Source organism: Macrotis lagotis, chromosome 1 (assembly GCF_037893015.1).
Source record: "Macrotis lagotis isolate mMagLag1 chromosome 1, bilby.v1.9.chrom.fasta, whole genome shotgun sequence".
Lineage (NCBI taxonomy): Eukaryota > Metazoa > Chordata > Mammalia > Peramelemorphia > Peramelidae > Macrotis > Macrotis lagotis.
Genome location: NC_133658.1, coordinates 22,927,007 through 22,941,640, shown reverse-complemented (window position 1 = coordinate 22,941,640; position 14,634 = coordinate 22,927,007). Strand labels below are relative to the sequence as shown.

General features: G+C 45.1%; 1 protein-coding gene across 19 annotated transcripts in view; it reads left to right on the top strand.

The window, feature by feature from the left end:
• The window catches only part of DYSF (dysferlin), a 256,063-nt gene that overhangs the window by 187,189 nt on the left and 54,240 nt on the right, over positions 1-14,634 (top strand). For all 19 annotated transcript variants that reach the window (XM_074195818.1, XM_074195810.1, XM_074195853.1 and 16 more), the window contains 4 exons: positions 1,368-1,469; positions 1,564-1,725; positions 2,277-2,442; positions 3,378-3,454. In XM_074195818.1, the coding sequence (XP_074051919.1) occupies positions 1,368-1,469; positions 1,564-1,725; positions 2,277-2,442; positions 3,378-3,454 (507 nt within the window). The remainder of the gene's footprint in view (positions 1-1,367; positions 1,470-1,563; positions 1,726-2,276; positions 2,443-3,377; positions 3,455-14,634) is intronic.

Sequence of the window (14,634 nt, the reverse complement as noted above, 5' to 3'; positions counted from 1 at the left end):
GGTAAAGTGACATGCCCAAGATCTGAGGGCTCATTTGAACTCATGAAAATGAGTCTTCCTGACTTTAGGCCCAGTGCTTTATCCTCTATAGCACCACCTATCAGCCTTCCTGGTACAGGAATAATTATGAATTGGTTAATTAATGGTTTTTTCCACCACTTGTTAGTTTTACTTTGAACACTCTGAGTCTCGGTTTCTTTATTTGTAACCTGAGGGGGTTGGATTAGAAGATGACCTCTGTATTTATGATGGGAAGAAGACTTATTTTACAATATAAAATGTCTCCATCAACCAGCATTTATTAACCTCCTACTACGTGCGGGGAACTTTGTTATTGACCAATCAATAAAATCAATCAATAAATGTTTGTTAAGTGCCTACTTTGAGCCAGACATTGAAGCAGAAAAGGAGTCCACCCTCAAGGAGTTCCCATTCTAGTGGGGGAGGTGGCATGCAAGCAATTGAGGACATCCAGATAGAGATAGCCTTGAACTATGGGACTTTCATACTTTCCCAACAGTATTTCAAGAATCATCTTCCCAGTCATTTAAAGCCCTTCCCAGTGTCTTTTACTTGCCTTCATGGACTCCATGCATCTGGCTAGACTGATCTTTCTGCTGATTCTTACATGCCACCCTCCATCTCCCAATGCCAGGCTTTTGCCCTGGCTGTACCCCCCTCCACCCCATTCTGAAATACTCTTTTCTTTCTTTTCACAACTTCTTTGACTTTCTTCAGGACTCAATTCAAGTCCCAACCCAACTCTAATGCCCTCCTCTCTCATATTTCCTTTTTTCTATCTTTTATCTATTTTTGAAGGGACCTAATTATTTATATACTGATATCTAAAGTAGAAGGGGAGTCATTGAGGGCAGGGGCTCTTTTTACCTTCATGTCTCCAATGCTTAGGATAGTGTTTGGCACACAGCAGGTACTTAATAAATGCTTTGGGTTTGATTAATTGAATTTATAGTGTTCTATCTGCCCTATTTGCTCACTTCCATTGTTTTCTGCCCTTCTCATTCCAAATCAACCCCTTGATTTAGTAGCTTCCTCTAAGTGCTGGGGTCATAAGGCTGAGGCTTAGGTCCAAATTCTCAGCCTCTGGAAGGTGGGAGATAGGCTGGGGGTGGAGAGGCAGCAGAGGGAGGGTTGGGTATATTAGCTGCTGTTCAGTGATGACTTTTTTTTTTAGGTCTTTCAATTATTATGTTACATGTGAAAATCTCTCTCTTTCTCTCTATCTTGGTTTCCCTCTCTATTTCTGTCTCTCTTCTCTGTCTCTCCATTGCTCTCTTTGTCTCTGTCTTTATTTCTGTCTCTCTGCTCTTTATCTCTCTGTCTCCCCCTTCTCTCCCTCTCTGTAGACTGGAGACACAGACCTGCCATACCCTCCTCCCCAGAGAGAGACCAATGTTTACATGGTCCCCCAAGGCATCAAACCAGTTCTTCAGCGGACAGCCATTGAGGTGAGTTGGGGTTTGGAAGGCAAGTGCAAGGGTGGTGGGGAGGCCCAAGCCCCAGGTCCTCTCCCATGGCTCTTGTCCACCCCTGCCCTTACAGATCCTGGCCTGGGGCCTTCGGAATCTAAAGAGCTACCAGTTGTCGAACATCACGTCCCCAAGCTTGGTAGTAGAGTGTGGGGACCAGGTTGTGCAGTCCTGTGTCATCAAGAACATTAGGAAGAACCCCAACTTTGACATCAGCACTCTCTTCATGGATGTGGTGAGAAACCCCATCCTTCCTCCCCTAGGATCCATGAGTGGGACACTTTTAGATATCTGGGCATCAGGAGGCTGACTTTTGAGTCTCCAGCCTTATTTCTGACTTTCTGTGTGACCTTGGAGAAGTCACTGAATCCCTGGCTTCAATTTTTCTCATTTGGAAATTTGGGAAGTGGATAATTCTCTGGACTAGGATCAAGAAGACCTGAGTTCAAATCCTTTTTTGAGCAGATCCTAGCTCTGAGACCTGAGGGAAATCATTTGCTCTTTCTAAATCTCCTTTGTGAAACAGGGATAGTGTTGTTCATTGTTTCAAAGGAGATAATATTATGTTAAAGTTCTTATCATTATTATAAGGAAAGTGTAAGCCTGCAAGCAGCAGGTTCTGTTCCACCTTCCCTCACACTCAAAGTCTTGGACCCAATGGGGTCTCCAAATAGATCTCTATGTAGGTTCATTCCAAAGAAGAAGACTTGGGGCCCTCCTGAGAAGAGCTTCTAGGAGAATATTCAGTGATCACCCCCTCTGTCTCTCTCTCTCACCCCTTGATAGCGGCTACCTCGGGAGGAGCTATACTGCCCACCCATCATCATCAAGGTCATTGACAACCGCCAGTTTGGACGGCGGCCTGTGGTGGGCCAGTGTACAATCCATTCATTGGAGCAGTTTCTGTGTGATCCATACTCACCTGAGAATCCCTCTCCCGAGATGGGCTCTGGTATGGAGAGATGGGGTCCTGGTCTGGGAGGCCATGGAGGACTGAGGGAAAGAGTGGGAGCATCTTGGGCAGTGGAGAAGTGAGATGATAGCCTTATTAACCCCATCTTCTTGTTAGCCCACAGTCTCAATAGGGCTCCCCTAACTTGCACATTATTTCTTAGACTGTAAGCTCCTTGAGGGTGGAGAGCATTTCTTCTTTCACAAACATTATAATCCAATCTATCACATACCTAACTTGCAGGGCACCAGGGCCGTGAGTATGAAGGTGAAATATAATGCTGGGAACTTGTAATCTAATACAAAGATAAGATGCAAACTCAGAAAAGGCCCCTTTTCTTCCTGCTATGTATCAGCATCCATGAGCCCCTGGGAAGAAAGGTTTGCTGAGTGATTGAGAACAAGAGCAGAAAGGCAACAGAGAAGGAGAAAAGAAGGGGAGAAGGATGGAGAGATTGTGGGAGAAAAAGTGAAAATAAGAAAAAAAGAGAGGGAAAGACAGAAAGAGAAAGAAGATAGGGATAATAAAAAGAGAAGGAAAGAGGATGGGAGTGAGATAAAGAAGAGGTAAGGAAAGACAAAGTAGTAGAGGAGGAGGGAATCAAGAGAAAGAAAAGAGAAAGAGAAACAAGAGATAAAGAAAGTATAGATGGGATAAGAGACAGAGATAGGAGAGACAGAGTCAGAGAGATCAGATGAGAGACACCAAAATCCAGATGGGGAGAGAGGAAAATGGAAAAAGAGAGAAAAGAGAAGGAAAGAAACATGTGTTGAACAGAGGCATAATAGGAGTGTGAGAGCATCCTTAAGTTTTACCTGCAGAGCCCCCAAGTCTCTGGTTTGATGCTGGTTCTTGAGTCCTCCAGCTCTGGTCTTCAGGGGGGATGGTACCTGCTGGCGGCCCATCTGATGGCTGTCTTTCTCCTCTCCCTGCAGATGATGTTAGCATCTTGACTCCCCGAGATGAAGTGCTGATCGACATCGATGACAAAGAGCCTCTTATCCCTGTCCAGGTAGGGTTTGAGTAGAGGAGTTGTGTCCAGGGGCTGGATTGGACTCCCCATCCTTCTCCTTTGCCTTTTTCCTCACTGTCACGAAAGTTTTTTTTTTTTTAACAAAGTATTTTAGCAAAATATTTAGCAAAAATATTTTAGCAAAATATTCATTTTTAAAAATTATCTGAAGGTCCCTGGGTGTCTTATAGATACAATTCCAGTGTTCCTAATTTGATGGAGGACATATGGTCTCTGTCTATTTTCAGTCTTATAAGGAAAGACAGTTGCTGCCCACAAGTTACCCCCATTCTGTTGGGGATCACAGGCCCAACCCTAGATGGGCAAAGTTGCATTCTTGTCCTCAGGGCAACTGGCCTCCCATGGGAGTCAGATCGGGGTTTCCACCTCCATGATCAGCCCTAGGAGTCAGGGAAAAGGAACAAGGTGAAACAAAGGGGTTTGGTGTATTCTCATCCCCTCCCTTCTCTGGAACCTCCCTTGGGGAAATTAGAGAGGATGCCCAGTTTGGTCCCAGACGTGACTTAATTGGGCCTTGGGAACAGCTCCAGGAGAGAAGGATTGGCCTGGGCTCCTGTCCTCTGGCACACAACCCACCAGAGAGGCCTCAGGGGTCCTCCAGATCCCTTCTTCTCTCCCCCAACCCACACTGGGCCTGCCTGAAACCGAGCTTCAAATGTCAAACAGCCATGTCTGTGGAGGCTGCCAAGCCCAAGACTTCTGGAAGAACAGAACAAGCCCAAGGGAAGGGGAGGCGGGTCTACAGGAGAAGAATAACTCCGATGGCTTACTTTTTTTATAATTTGTAAATGAGAGACATCATGCCATGGTGGATAGAGAGCTGTCCATATCAAAAACTGGTGCCCGTTGTTACCAAGGAAAACGGTTAATCGATATTAAGTAACTACTAAAGCAAACACAAAGGATGAAATAATCTCACCTCACAATGACTTGCTTCCTAATGGGGGAGACGGAAAATGCATCAGAAAATGTGTATAATTCTGAAGTTTATATATATACAAAATCATTAGCTACAAGGTAATTTGAAGATAGAGGACACTATCGCTTGGGAGGATCAGGAAAAGGCTTAAGCAGAAGATGGGGACTCTTCAGGAAAGAGAGGAATTCTCTAAGGCTGAGATAAAGAGTGAGAGCATTCTAGGCTCAGGAAATAGCCAGTTCAAAGGGAAATGTGGCATTGTGAGTAAGAAAGGCCAAGGATATGGGAAGGAGAGTAACATTCAGTGAATCTGGGAGGGAAGATGGTGGCCAGGCTTTGGAGAACTTGAAAGGCCCAACAGAAGAGTTGTATTTTTTTCCAAAAGCTATAGGTAGCCACTGGAGTTGGTTGAATGGAGGAACCACATGGAAGGAGGAACTTAAGGAAACATAGCTGAGTTTTGGATGAACTGGTGTAGAGAAGTGAAAAACCAGTTCGGAAGTGGTGGCAATGAGCTAGGCAGGAGGAGCTGAACTGTGATGGTGGCTGTGTGAGTACAGAGAAGGGGTAAGAGATGTGAAGGTCCAAACAAGAAGCTTTTGGCAACTGGTTGGAGATGTAGGAAAGCTAGTGGTGTCAGAATGCACAGGAAACTGGACTTGGAGTCAGGAAGACTCATCTTCCTGAATTCAAATCTGGCCTCAGATGCTTACTATCTGTGTGACCCTGGGCAAGTCATTTCACCCTGTTTGTCTCAGTTTCCTTATCTGTGAAATAAACTCCATTTGTTATTGTTATTTCAGGTGAGAATGAGAAGTCCAGAATCATGCTGAGATTTTGAACCTTGGAAGGATAGTAATGTCTTTAATGGGAATAGGGAAGTTTGGATGAGGGAAGACTTTGGGGAAAAGAAAAATTCTGTTTTAGGCATGTTGAATTGAGGTTGTCTTTGGGACATCCAGTTTGAAATGTCTTAGAGGCAATTTGTGCTCCCAAATTAAAGGTCAAGAGAGATATATAGAATAATTAACCCATGGGAGGGAGCTGGTGAAGTTACCTAGACAGAGTGTAGGGAGAAGAGAGCTGGGAAAGAACTTTGGGGAGGGAGTGATGTGGATGATAACTGTGAAGGAGGAGTTAGAGATGGAGGAGGCAAACCAGAAGAGGACATTTGGGAAGAGGGCATGGCCAACAGTGTCAAATGGAACCATTGGGGACACATATCCAGTCCCAAGCCCATCCCTATAGTTTGCAAAGCTCTGGGCCTACAGTATTTCAATTGAGCTTTAGAATAGCCTGGTTTTTATCACTATCATCATTATCATGCTCCCTTTACAATTGAGGGAAGAAGTGACATGCCGGCTCTTGAACTAGGAAGTGACAGACTAGGGCTCAAGCTCATTTGACCACAAGTCCATCATGGTGCCTCCTGAGGATGAGAGTTGGACCTGGTGGATATGGAATCTGTCAATCCTTAAATTAATTAATAAACAATTAATGTGCTAGTCCTACTCAGTCAGCAGACAATTATAAATATATATTTATAAAATATTTATTTATAAAATATTTATAAAATACAGGCCTGTATTAAATTCTGAGGATTCAGTCTTTGCTCTTGAGGAACACAATCCATGGCTGCAGGAAGCTGCCATTCCACCAAGGGAGGCATGTGTACTTAGAGAAGTGGGTTCAAAATTCTGAGGTTAGGGTTTTGTTTTAAGGCTCCTAGAGCACTTCCCGGGCATTATGTCATCGTGGCCCCTCCCAGAGAACCAGTGAGGTTGAAGTTGCTGTCATTTTCATTTTGTAGATGAGAAAAAAGCTCACAGGGGTTGTCATTGCCTAATAAGTTTGGGTTTGATTTGATTTGATATATCTATATATCTCTAGCTCTATCTAATCTATCATCTATCTATCTATCTATCTATCTATCTATCTATCTATCTATCTATCTATCTATCTATCTCTCATCTATTTTTGGCCTTCCTGACTTCAAGTTGGGTCTTCTGTCCACTGTAGCAGGGGTGTTCTCTCTACCAGCCTCCAGGCTCTAGGCCATGGTTCAGTCAGGTGGCCATGGAGGAACCCATGGACTGGAGGGAGGCTCACATCATACTGACCTGGAACTCTTCACCCCCTTTCTGTTCATGGATGTAGGGTCTCCTGAACCTGATCTGAACCTGAGAGAACTTAAGTGACTGCCCCAGGATCACATAGCTAGGAGTGGTCCGAGGTGGGCCAGGTCTGACATGTTCTATCCCCCTGAGGTTCGGTTCTCTTAAGCCATTCTTTCTTTTCTGGACAACCATTTCACACTATCCTGACTCAGTTTACCCAAGAACTTTTCAATCCCACAGCTGTTTGTTTTTCTCAGTGCCTTTCAGAAGGAAGCAGCCCAGGTGGTCTTATCCCCATTTCATGGATGAAAAAAAAAATCTGTGAGCAGTTAGTAGCTTCCCTGCCACCAGTAGGTCAGTGGCAGACTTGGGGCTGGTACCTGGATATTCTGTCATCCTGTTCAATGCTATACCTCGAAATTACACACACACACACACACACACACACACACACACTTTCATATTTTTAAACTCACACTCACACAGCACATGATTTCTGTCTCTTCCTTGGTCCCTGCCCAGCCCTCTTCTTTTCTCTGATCTCCTTGTTCCTCCTCCCCTGATTCTTGTTAGTTGGAAAGAGACTCCAAATCCGTGCTTAATCCAGACCTCCACTTCCCTCCCCCAGGGTCTGGGTTCCCATCTGTTACCCAGATCTACCTCCTACCCCAACATCCCCAGGCTTACAAAGCACTGAGGGGGTTGATGTGTGTCTGGGATGAGGAGGGTGGGGCTGTGACCAGAACCCCCCTGCACTCTGCCTTGGAGCTGGTGCCAGAGCCCATATTACAGGGGAGGGTGACTGAGGCAGACAGATTGTTTGGTGCCTTGGAGGATGGGCCAGACAGACTCACCCTGGATGCTTCTATACTTCTGGAAACATTTTCCTACCCCGGGGGGGGAACCCCTCCTCAAGTTTCACCTTTAACCCAATTCTCTTTGGAAGGTATGACCTTTCACATAGGCAGAGAAAATGGGCATTGATGGACCACTCCCTAGATGTCCCCTACTCCTTCAGTCCCAAGGCCTCAGATTCTGCCACTATTGTTCCTCTCAGTATACAAAACATATAGCTTAGATGGCACATTGAGCAGGGAACTAGTCCTGAAGTCAGGAGGACCTGAGTTCAAATCTGACCTCAGACATGTGCTAGCTGTATGACCTTGGGCAAGTCACTTATCCTGACTGCCTCAAATCCAGGGCCATCTCCAGCCATCCTGATCCATATCGGCCACTGGACCCAGATGGCTCTGAAGTAGAAAATGAGGCTGGGTTCTTCACACAGCATCCCTAGTCCTCCTCATTCAAATCCAATCCACACGCTTCCCATAGCATCACTCCTTGATGTCATAGTCTTCTTTGCAAACAAAGGACAAGCATCACAAAACACATTCAAACACCTTATCTTAGTTATAGACCCAGGAAGTAGTTGGGGTTGAGCTCCCTCATTGTAAGAGCTGGCAATGTAGGGGAGTCCGGGACAGATCCACAGCTCAGGTCTCCTACATCTCAATCCAGACTAATTTAATAAACTTTTTGATTTATTTTTTCAATTAACAAACAATGAGGTCTTGATTAGTACAAACAAGGGATTCTTGAGACGTCACATTATTTAAATTTTCATTGCCTATTTCCATTGGGCTGGAACCACTGACTATTTAAATTTTGAATAATGCAGATTCGAATGATGTGACTACTTCATGGGGATTCATGGTTGTTGTTTAATCATTTTTCAGACATGTCCAACTGTTTTCTTGGCTAAAATACTGCAGTGGTTTGCCATTTCCTTCTCCAGATCATTTTACATATGAGGCAAACAGGATGAAGTGACTTGCCCAGGATCACATAGCTAGTAGGTGTCTGGGGCCAGATTTGAACTCAGGAAGATGAGTCTTCCTAACTCCAGACCTAGGGCTGCTCCATCTAACTGCTCTGGGGATTCATTATACACACAACAATGGGCCCTGGGTGTATTAGCCTTTTGTCTCACTTCCTCTCTCCCTATTGAAAGAAAGAAAAATTTAAAATGTCTGTAACAGCTATAAATAGTCAAGTAAACATGTTCCCACAATGGCCATGTTGGCAAATGGGTGTCTCCTCCATCTTTAGTTCATCCCCTCTCAGCTGGAAGGTGGGAGATGGCCTGCATCATCATTGGGTCTCTGGAATCATGGCTGGTCATGACAGAAACATGGGGCAGAAGAAAGACTTCTGGATAGCATTTCAGAGTGGAAGGCACTCCAGGTGTCATCCAAGTCAATCCCCTTAGTTTATAGAAGGGGAATTGGGTTAGAGGTGAAACTTGAGGAAGGGTTCCCCCCCCCCCCCCCCCCGTAGGAAAATGTTTCCAGAAGTACAGAAGCTTCCAGAGTGAGTCCATCTGGTCCAGCTTCCAAGGCACCAAACAATCTGTCTGCCTCAGTCACCCTCCCCTGTACTATGGGCTCTGGCACCAGCTCCAAGGCAGAGTGCAGGGGGTTCTGGTCACAGCCCCTAGATGACACAGTGGAGTCAGAGGATCTAGGTTCCAATGTCAGCTCTCCCTCTTACTGAGACCCTCAGAAAAACACTTTCTCTTCCTGGGCCTCAATTTCTTCATCTGTTAAAATGAGACTGGTTTAGATGCCTGAGATCCTCCCATATTCAAGTCTATGATAAAGTGTGAGATTGTGGAGAAAACCATAATTCAGGAGAGTGACAGAGACAGAGAAAGACCAAGAGATAGTGAACATAGAGAGACAGACAATGAGAGAGGCAAGAGAGACAGAGACAAAGAGAAACAGAGAGACAGACACAGAGAGAAGAGAAACAGAGGCAGAGAGAGATAGAGACAAAGACAAGGAGAGAGAGCGAGAGAGAGAGCGAGAGAGAGAGCGAGAGAGAGAGCGAGAGAGAGAGAGAGAGAGAGAGAGAGAGAGAGAGAGAGGAAGTCCTTGGTCTGGGGAAGTCTGGGAAGGCTTCTTGGAGGAGTTGGACCACCAGCCTTGAAGAATGGGCAGGATTTGGTTCGGCAGAGGAAGAGTTGAGGGCCCATCAACAATATTCTCTGGGCTCTCCCCCCGTTTTCTTTTGGAAACTTGGATTTGGGTAGTGTATTCTACTTGTCTGTTGTGGCAAAGCAAGAACGCTGTGCGGAGGGAGCCTGGCCTAGGAGGGGAGGGGAGCAGGATTTTAACCCTTTGGGGTTAAGCCATTGTCACACTCTAATTGGGGTCGACTCTGGGAGACTTGTGGGGCTAGATGGGAACTTTGAAAAGATAAGGGGAAGCTTCTGACCTCTCCCTGGTGTGTTGGAGGGGAAACAGAATTCGTCTCTGAACCCCAAGTGTCTGACAAGAGCCTGCTTAGCTTGCTATGGGTCCAAGTCCACAAACCTTTATGATCCAGGCTATATACTATGTTCTGGTGATACAAAAGAAGGCCACTCTTCCCACCCCAAGAAATCCAAACTCTCTCTGCTCTCAAGAAATTCATAGACTAATGAGGAAGACAACTTCTCCAAATGATGATGTACCAAAACAGGATAAACTGGAGATAATCTCAGAGGCAAGGCACTAAGATGATGAAGAATTGAGAAGGGGTTCTTGTAGAAGACATGAACAATACAATTTGCAATCCCAGTCCTGAGATGACACCTTATCCAGACCTGTAAGCATCTCAATGGCGAAACCAGAGAATCTGCTCGGCCTGCCTTAATAATTGTTGACTTGACATCACCCAAGTGGAGACAAATGTCTTAGAGTCAGATCACCAGGGCAAGGGATGTGCTGCTGTTGGGTCTTTTTTTTAATTTTTAATTTTTTATATATAAATGTTTTGTTTTCCAATTATATACAATAGTAGTTTCTACCTATCATTTTTTGTAAGGTTTTGAATTTTACAGTCCCCCCCTTCCCTATTCCCCTTCCCCACAGAAGGCGGTCTGATATTCTTTACATTGTTTCCATGCTATACATGGATCAAAATTGAATGTGTTGAGAAAAAATCATATCCTTGAGGAAAAAATAAAATATTAGAGATTCTGTCGCTGGTTCTTAAGGACCAGGCTGGTTTCCTTCAGGGTGGGGCAGCAGTGGTGTAGATCCCTGTCTCAGATAGTTTTCTCCAGATTCTTTAATTCCCTAGACTTTTGTACTTCCTCTTTCCAAGCCTGTTTGGCAGACACCTCTGGTGGCAATTCATTTGTAATGGGCCTAACTTGTGCTGCAAGCACATGCTTGGGTTTTCTATCTGTCCTGTCTACATCTGCTGGGACGTGTGTGAATGCTTGTAACAGATTCATTTCCCTGTTGTCAGGGACCAGGCTCACTGACTGTACTAATTTGGTCATACTAGCTCAGATTTGTTTGATGCTTGCCTAAACTGGTGGAGTGTGGTGTGGCTGGAAAAATGGGGGATACCGAGTCAGAGCCTTTTTCAGCTTCTTATAGCACAGATGTGCAGATGGGAGATATTAAATAGACTCGTGTAGGTTAAGCATGGTATTGTATCTTTAGAGATAAAAGAGATCTTAGTTCTTTTTTTTTTGATTTTTGCAAGGCAGTAGGGTTAAGTGACTTGCCCAAGGTCACACAGCTGAGTAATTGTTTAATGTCTGAGGATGAATTTGAACTCATCTCCTTCTGACTCTAGGGCTGGTGCTCCATCCACTTTGCCAGCTAGCTGCCCCAGAGATCTTAGTTCTTAAAGGTGCTATTTCATCTCCCACCTCTGGATAGTTGTACAAACTGCCCTTTGCCCAGAATACACTTTCTTCTCATATCCACCAATTAGATTTCTTCTTTTCCAGACCATAAAGCATCTTTGGTTCTTTCCAATATGCACATATTTTTCTCTTCAGATTACTTTGAATTTGCTTCTATCTGTATACAGATTGTGACCATACAAGAGAAGATTAACTCCATCAGAGGAACTATCTTTCCTAGGGTTTGGCTTGCAAGTCAAGTAACATTTATTATTAAGTACCTATCATTTCCAAATATTGTGTTAAGTGTGTGTGTGTATGTGTGTGTGTGTGTGCATATACACATAGGTGAATTCTCTTGAATTCATCCCATTTATTTTACAGAGGAGTTCATAAAAGCTCAGAGAGCTTAAGTGATTCATCATAAGTCATTCAGATAGTAAATAGCAGAAGAAGGATTCAAACTCAGGACCTGAGACTTCAAGTGTGGTCTTCTTTCTTCTAGGATCATACCATCCCTCCTTGACCCTTGCTTGTCTTGAAGTAACAAGAACAGAGATACCAGGTGTGGGGTGTTGATGCTCTGGGAGACCAGGCCATTAGAAGGGGGGACCAAAACTTATGTGAAGTTGCTGAGGGGGATGGGGAGGTGTGAAAAGAATGTGTGTGTGTGTGTGTGTGTGTGTGTGTGTGTGTGTATACAGAAAGACAGAAGAGAGTGCAGAGGCAGAGAGATAGGGAGACAGAAGGAGACACAAAACAGAGAGACAAAGAGTCAGAGATTGAGAAGGTAGAGACAGAGATATAGACAGAGAGAGAGACAGATTGAGAGAGACAGAGAGAGGGAGTGGGAGCAGAAAAGACCGGTGGGGAGAATGAACTGGACATTGCCAGCAAGAAGTATTTGGGTAATGTCTACAGATGGAGTGAATTTTGAAGGAATAAATGACTGAACTATTTAAAAACCATTTATTAAGTGCATGCCAAGCATTATGGTACATAATGAAGGTACAAACAGACAAGTGAAGCAGTTTCTCCTACTGCTCTAATAAGGACTGACAAGACCCATCTCTAGGAGGTTTCCCCTGCAGGACAGGTGGGGTGGTCCAAAGATTTTAGAGCTCAGAGAGAATGGTGAGGCATTCTTCTGAAATGGGAGGGTTTTAGAAGGAGGAGCAAGGAGTACCTGACTTCTTGGGTGTCTCAGAATCAGAGCAGGGGAAAAGAGGGTACCCAGGTGGGGATCTCTTCTGGGGGGGGGAGTTAGCTTTCTGTGAGCCCCAGAAGATGGAAAGAGCTCTAGGAAGAGAGCATCCTGGGGATGGAAAGGTTTCCAGTTTTTTTTTAGGGGAAGGAGAGGACAGAGGAGGATGGGGACTTGGTAGAGAGGATGAAGCTGGGCAAGGAAGAGAGAAAGCCAACTTTTGTCTCCACCACAGACAAAAGGGTAGGGGAATCTCAGATAGGGAGAACTAGTAGGTTCAGTGGGCCTCAGAGTTAGCCAGTTCAAATGATGGTTGGATGGGATTTTCCAGATTTTAATTAACTAAAGTACAGAATGATGGGTCTCTGGTGGCTGGTCCTGTGTCAACGGAGATTAGTAGGGGCTGTTTCTTGCCTCTAAATAAAATGCTCTAAGGGTATTGGAGTGGCAGATGGGAAGGCCTTTGGCCAGGAGGTTCCCCTCCTCCAGTATTCAAGGTACTGCCAAGTCCTTCCAGTTCTCCTTCCCCAGCCCCTCTTCCATCTGCCCCCTTCTTTCCACACACATAGCCATCCTCCTGGTCCAGGCCCTCATCAGCCTCCCTCCTGGACCACTGCAGTCTCCTAATTGGTCTCCCTGCCTCCAATCTTTCCAGTTCATCCTCCACTCAGCTGCCAAAACCAATCTTCCAGAGGCACCGATGGAGAATAAAATAGAAATCCCCTGCCCTGCTATTTAGGTCCTTCCACGATCTGGCTCCTGCCTAACGACCCAGCTTTATTTCCCATCACTCTCCTTCCCACGCCCTACATTCCAGCCATATGGGGTGACTCCCCACACTGAACTGTTCCCCAGATGCTCCGGCTGTCTTGTGCCTCGGTGTCCAGCTGTTTGCTGGCCCCACTTTTGCTGCTGAGCAGAGGGATGCATTGTTTTGGTCCTTGCCTGAGACACTGGTCTCTCTCTGCCCCGTGACTGGGATGCTCCTTGGGAATTTCAGACTGTTGATGCTTCAGTCAATAGAGTGGGCAGAAGAAGTGACATGAGGTATAGACCTACGACAGGGCAGCTGTTCAGATTGGCCATTGCCTAAGAGATTTCGACCATGTCAGGGCATCCTATCTCTGTCCCTTACTATGGTCATATGACTCAGTTTACTCATCTGCAAATGGGAGTAAAATACCTTCTGTCCGAGGCTCCACCAGAATAGCCTATAAAAGAGCTTTGTGAACTCTAAAGGGCTTTATAAAGGTGAGTTTTTATTATAATTTTCACCTGAAGCATCTGGGAATTTTTATCCCAATTTTTCAGATTCCTAAATCATCTTTTCTTCTTCCTCTGCCTTAGTTTTTTTTACATCTTTAAAATGAAGGTGTTGGACTGGCTGGCCCTTCTAGATGAAAAGCTAAGATCCCAGCCTCCCCAGTCTGGGCCTCTGGACTGGTGTATGCTCTTTGTCCAGTAGGATTCGCTCTCTGTATGCATCACCCTGAAAATATCCCCAGGACCCAGCCTCTGGCAGGGCTATTTTGGGTCCTTCTGGCTCTAGGTAACCAAGCATCATTGGAGACAAAGGGTCAGGACCCAGAGGACCCTGGGAACTTCTCCAATTCCTGTCTCCACCTTTTTCTGACACAAGTAACCCAACCTCCCACCCTGGGGAGTGGGTTGGGTGTAGGGAGTGGCAGTTCCTTTCCTTAATTGCCACTGGGGTAGCCTGGAACTCCTGACTGGCTGGCAGACCCAGACTGGGCCTCCCTTCCACAATGGAAAGCTGAGAGGGCAGTGGAAGGAGGAGAAAGGAGTTTTTCAGTCTAAAATATAAGCAGCTAAGAGGCTCAGTGGGCAAGGTTATGGAAGTGAAGTCAGGAAGACCAGAACTCAAATGTTGTCTGGGACACTTACCAGCTACCTCAGTTTCCTAATCTGTAAAATGAAATTATATGAGATCACATAAGTAAAACACTTTGGAATCCTTAAAGCATTTTCTAAATGTTAACTATTGCTATTGCTATTCCAGCTTTGAGACAGAGAGATCCTAGGATTATAATATTTGATTTGCCCAGCCGCTAGTTTTCCCTGATTCAGGGGTCCTGAATATCCCCCTTCTCACTTTCCACACCTCATTCTTCTGGGGAATACCAGCCTTTTCCGGATGAAATGATTGTTTGACAATTTTGAGTCTTCTCAGGCTGCTTGACCACAATGGATAGTTACTGAATGGGATTGTGAGTT